This window comes from Lycium barbarum, chromosome 8, assembly GCF_019175385.1.
Source record: "Lycium barbarum isolate Lr01 chromosome 8, ASM1917538v2, whole genome shotgun sequence".
In the NCBI taxonomy this organism is placed as follows: Eukaryota; Viridiplantae; Streptophyta; class Magnoliopsida; order Solanales; family Solanaceae; genus Lycium; species Lycium barbarum.
The window spans coordinates 107,426,976-107,432,825 of record NC_083344.1 but is presented as its reverse complement, the minus strand read 5'-3'; the positions used below and the strand labels follow the sequence as shown (position 1 = coordinate 107,432,825).

General features: G+C 31.7%; 1 protein-coding gene across 1 annotated transcript; it reads right to left on the bottom strand.

Moving 5' to 3' along the window:
- Positions 1-3,471: 3,471 nt before the first annotated feature.
- Positions 3,472-5,313, bottom strand: LOC132606583 (protein SHI RELATED SEQUENCE 3-like). Its single transcript, XM_060320159.1, has 2 exons — positions 4,686-5,313; positions 3,472-3,983 (listed from the first exon to the last, which is right to left on the bottom strand). Exons 1-2 carry the CDS (start codon positions 4,942-4,944, stop codon positions 3,661-3,663), a joined length of 582 nt encoding a protein of 193 aa, XP_060176142.1. The 5' UTR covers positions 4,945-5,313; the 3' UTR covers positions 3,472-3,660.
- Between the last annotated feature and the right edge of the window lie 537 nt (positions 5,314-5,850).

The window sequence follows — 5,850 nt, the reverse complement described above, 5'->3', positions numbered from 1 at the left end:
CGAAATTCTCGTCGTCGGCTTCCTCTCACTTCATTCGAGCTTTTATTGCATGTGTACATATGGAATTTACTTAAATCTAATACTTTTATATTGTCTATTTGGTTCTCCAATTAATTTTTGAATATTAATGAGTTTGATTTCATGAATGAGTGTCGTATGTATATGAGCAGATACTAATACCTCTACTTAGTTTCATTGGCTCCTGAAATATATATGTGTTTTTTTTTTTTAATATTTCGAGATGTAAACATCCAGATTTTATTAGGGTTTAATACTTTTATATTATATGATCTGAGCAATTTACTAATTTCATTGAAGCGCAAACAAATGAACTATTATATATACATATAAATGGAAAAGAAATTTTACTATATTTCATGACGAAATACTCTCGGGATATTATTGTAAGTGGAGTATATTCAGTAACACTAATCAATATCACAAATTGTGGCACAGTTAATGACAGTACAATTTGTTTTACTTTCATTCTTATCATGTGTTATTTTTTTCCTTATCGAAAAAAAGATTAGTGTATAAATTCAACAAGACTTGTTATGACTGCACGAAGCGCGGACAAACTTACTATTTATGCATATATAGAGGTACGTAATCTCAATAACGAATTCCAGCATATTCTGTAAACTACATTACAAGTTACTAAACTACCATATTTTCAACAAAAAACAAAAAGGAGCTCAAACATATAATGCTCAAGAAAAAGTAAACGAGAATTACAAATAAATCATTTTCTTTAACTCCACTAGGGTGAGGATTTCTCTATAAATTAAGTAAGGTAGTATTATATTGGTCCAATGAAATTGCAGAGCCCAAAATAACGGCCTAATTAATTTTGTCATTTTTATTGCTAAAATTAGAGAGTAAACACATGCATGAACTTCCGTACAAGTACTGATTCTCTTTTGTGCTCAATTGTTTGTAGCCTCAGAAAAGCATTTTATCGTCTACTCAATAAGCCCAAACATCACTTAATAAACTATCTTCAGATACTTATACTATATATTCCTTTAAAAAACAGCACTTCAATGTCTGGTGCCTAAGGTATATTTAATTTATAAATTTATTTATTTACCTACCAAATTAAAGTTCTAATGTCCATGACTCCATATTATATATTTATATAATTAAAGAAACGTCTCCATCTGTTTGGCATAAAGCTAGATTGGTTCCCCTTCCAAAAAAAGTTTGCTTCTCATCATGATAATTTTATTTTATTTTTTTGGTAAAGAACTAAATGGAAGTGTCATCTAAAAGCTAACTAGGCGTGAGAGAAAATGCACTCTGAAAATGAACTTCAAAGGATTCATCTAGATACAACTACACAAGACCTTTGGGTTATGTATACAATAGAGTTAGCTTTTACACATTGAAAGTGTAAAATTTACACACTATCGAATCATCTAAAAAATAGCTAAAGGGTAATTGTCCATAATAATTAAATAATTAGTAACCTAATTAAGAAAGGCAAGCTAAGTAACCTACTATAACTAATTAACTAAAACTGAAAGTATAGATTTTTTTTACACTGTTAGTGCATGAAGTTGTTAGCTTAATTTATTAGTAGTACCTGTTTAAATTTTTTATTTATTTTCCAATTGATTGCGGTATCAATCTTTTCCTTTGGCTAATGTGAATTGCTCTTTAGCATAAAAGGTTGAACATGTGATCGTAGTTGCTTTTCGGCTTCTAGTCATTATAATCTACAAAATCAGAAGATGCCCATTACCCAATCTTTTCTCTTCAAAATATTTATTTATCTGAGGATTAATTATCTTAATTATAATAATCAGGGATTCTCTTTTCGTGTCTTCGCCATGATTTACCCAAGTGCAGCAATCATCAATTTCAACATGGCTTATTAGCTAAGGCTTTTCTAAATCAGTATATGTGTGTAACTTCTATAAACCGGCAAAGGAACACGAAATATTTTTTATACTATCAAGTCATTTAAAAAATTACTATAAGTAACTGTGCATAATAAGTGAAATTAATAACCGGAGAAACGTGTCAGTAATGTATCTGCACTTATTATCTTGATATAAAGAAAATAACCTGACAAACAAAATAAATTACCTACAATATTATAGGTTAAATCAAAATGATGGTGCACTAAATACTAGAGTGAGTATAAGTTAAATCCTATGGCAAATTCCAAATAATCGGTGGGTATTTAATAGGATAACTGGACCTTGGGCTGGGATAGCATTGTACAAGTGATTAAGAGTTGTTATGTTGGATATAAATATTTTAGCTCATGATCATAACCATAAAATTAAATGGGGACATTCATCTTCTCTACTTGCACAGGGAAAATGATCTAAATTCAGATGCAACCTAAAGGACCTAATATACATCATGGAGGTGCTTAAGAAAGTAACAACTTAGTGAACCTTAACAAATAAGATAGGCACATGCATTAAAATATCAAAAAGGACAGTGATACCTGCTCAATTATTTTACAATGAAAAAAATACTTTTGACACCTGTACAAAATAACGATATTTAATCCTTTTTCTGTAATTCTGTAAACTCTGCACATTTAATATAAAAACATAAACAAACGCTGAGATTTGAAAGGCTGTTAGAGGAATGGATTAGAAATATGTTGAACTTTCTACGTACAAGAAGGGGACAAGTTTAGTGATCAGTACTAATTATGACTGTCTACATTTTCTTGCATGATTTCCTTGTTTGTCTTTGAATTCTGAACCGAATGAAGCTCGAGAAAGAGAGCTTAACACGTTAGCTTTTCTCTAAAGTGCTTTTGTCCATTCAAATGGACGCATGGCATTGAGTTTAACTAACAAATTAGTATTAAACTTACAATATAAAAAAAAATTACACTATCAAATTACTCAAAAATTAATATCATAAATAATGCATTGTAAGGATTATATTTGGATTTAAAGTCCTGCAAGCTATACATATGGAAGATCTCCAAACTCTTCCTGCTTGTATTGAAACTTTTCAAGATCCGTTTCATAATATCCAGGTTGATTATTTTTTTGAACATAATGGTTATCCTCTATTAGGATGTACTATTAAACTTAAATTGAAGTTATGCGCTAAAAACTATGGTAATTTTTTGCATCGAATATATATTACGTAGTAATATGCAAAACTTAATAATTGACCTACTATAAAAAACAAATTATATTTGTGGTGACAAAAAAGTTTATACTGTCGAAATATAAGTAGTAATTTAACTCTGACAATATTTAGCCGGCAAAGAAACGGATAATGGGGAGAAAAGCGGCTTTGGAGTTCATAAACAACCAATAAATCAGACATAATTAATTCCCTAAACACAATGATGCAGAGAGAAATTCATGAAAAAGACAAACTGCAGAGACATATGCAAACACGGCATCATATTTAATTTGCAGACCAAAGGCAAATAATTCTTCATTGGAATTCCAAAAAAATACAACTACTCCCTTTCCCTTTGTTCAATGTGTATTATTTTACTTTTAACACTTGCAATGCACATAACAAGATATCTAGAGATATAAGAATTAGCTAGCAATATGTTGCTCGAATCCTACTCGTGTCACCTTCAAAATTAATACTTTTGGAGGATTAAATATACCTGACGACATTTTTGAAGAATTCGAGCAACATAGACTAGCGGAAATCTTTGTTTCAGGATGATTTTTGGTATTGGAAAAATTGCGTACCAGGCATGAAATTACTAAAAGGACTAGGGTAAGAAGTTGAGGGTGGTATTAAATTTGTTGTAACTTGCTGGTGATGTAAACCACTTGAGGAACTTTCGTTAGCCATGTTGTTGTAATGACTTTGATCAAGGCCTTGATCATATAGTATCCCTTTAAAAGCATGTCCTGCTATGTTCACTGAAGTCTGATAGGCATATTGATCCCCCACATTGTCTACTGAACTTACCCGGACACACCGAAATACTGCCGGTAAACTCACTTCTGCTGGAAGTTCTTCTTCTTCTCCACCTACAGTTATAACGTAACAAAAATAAGTGCAGTCAAACTTTTTTATATCAGTCATCCTTTAGAACAACTTTTACTATAAGGCCTAGTTTTCTATGAAACCGAATTCCATAGGAGTATTATGTTATATTATATTTTCCTTATAATAGCATCTCGTTATAGCAGCCAAAATACATCCAGACAAACGATGTCATTATAACGAAATTTGACCGTAAAAGGAAATATAACTTTTATATATTGACAATTGACAGAGTAATGAATTTTTTCACTATGGTCGGTATTTTAAATTGTTGTAGCAGGTTACCTGCTATATTTTTCATGTTACTAATTCCACTTTTTATGAATCGTTATATGTAACTACTTTTAGATAATCTGATAGTGTACGAAATTCTTTTACTGTAAGTGTATAGAAGTTAATTATAATCTTAAGAATTAAAGTAACACTTTATTTTCTGGCCTTTTGCTGGGTTGAGGGTGCAAGTAGTGTGGTTCATCCATCTAAGTTGAGCATATAACATGAGTTAAATAATTGAAAACAGTAAGTGAGAATAGGTATCATTAGCTATAGCAGTAAATAGTAGCTAGGGTTTGATGGTGTCTTCACAGTGAAATACTAGTACACTTTAAAGGTAAGCAAATTCCAATGCTGACTAGATCTCTTTGTACCATGTAATCAAAGATTCTATGTGAGGATGTATGAAGTACCTGCTAATAGTGCAGGAGGATTTTGATTTTCTCTGTATCTTTTAGGGTTTGGTTGCTGTTGTTGAATAGTACTGGAAATCTGATGGTGCCTTGGACGCCTTGCAGAGAGAGGGATCCAAGTGCTTTTGACATGAGTTTGACACTGATACCCTCGGCTTTTACAGCAAGTTCGGCATCTTAAATATGGACAATCTTTCTTTGCTTGATTTCCACAGTCTTGGCACCTCCTGTAATTTGATGATCCTTCTTCTGTCATCATCTCTTTAACATAACTCTCATATCAGATGATTAATTAATTTCACCACCTGCTAGCGCGGGATACTTTGTGCACCAGGCTGCTCTTTTACTATGGATTTTTTCTTCAATAAGGGCAGGTTTAATTATGGTATTAGTTTGTTTGGTCATGACTTTCTTCTTCCAAGAGAGTTCATGGCTCAAGATAGTACTATATGTTTGATGATTCTTTTCTTCTTTCAACCTTTTCTCAGGCTGTACCTTTTCAACTATTCCCATTTTTTCTTGGGCAAATAAAAAAAAAAAAAAGAAAAAAAAAAGGAAAAGAATTCGAAAGGTCTCCTTTCGCTATGTGTACAACATACCCGTACTACGACGTGCGGATGTTCCTTCACTCTTCTATTTGAGCTCAACCAAGATTTGAAGTGTATGAGTTTTGAATTTGAAATTAAAAATAATCTTATAGCCAATTTTAGTTATTACTTTCGCAATTAAATATTTATGAATATTTAATGAGTTTTCTAGCTAAACTAAGATAAAATTAATTCGACTGTTGACAGCAGTAAAAATATAATGAGAAGACAGAGACAAGGGACAAAGGCATATTAGTTGCAAACAGCAATGCCTAAAGTGTAACAGCTGATAATTGAATTATGACTGCTCTGCGTGGAAAATTAATTACAATACCGCGTAGTGATCAACAGCTTGTGTACAGTGAGGAGGATATTATTTTAAAAGAGTTTAATAATATTGCAAAATAATTTTCACACTAACTAAAAGATAATTATAGGTAATTACCACCCTTAATAATTAAGTGAGTTACAACAACATAGCCAATATATTCTCACAAAGTAGGGTCTGCGGAGAGTAGAGTGTCCCCAGACCTTAACCCTACCTGGAGAGGTAGAAAGGTTGTTTCCGATAGATCATC

What these genes read in the sequence shown, in the direction of transcription:
- LOC132606583 (XM_060320159.1), bottom strand. Translation starts at nt 4,944, where the DNA reads ATGATGACAGAAGAAGGATCATCAAATTACAGGAGGTGCCAAGACTGT. An exon ending in TCCTCCTGCACTATTAGCAG is followed by an intron (nt 3,984 to 4,685) that starts GTACTTCATACA and finishes TTATAACTGTAG; the next exon opens with GTGGAGAAGAAGAAGAACTT.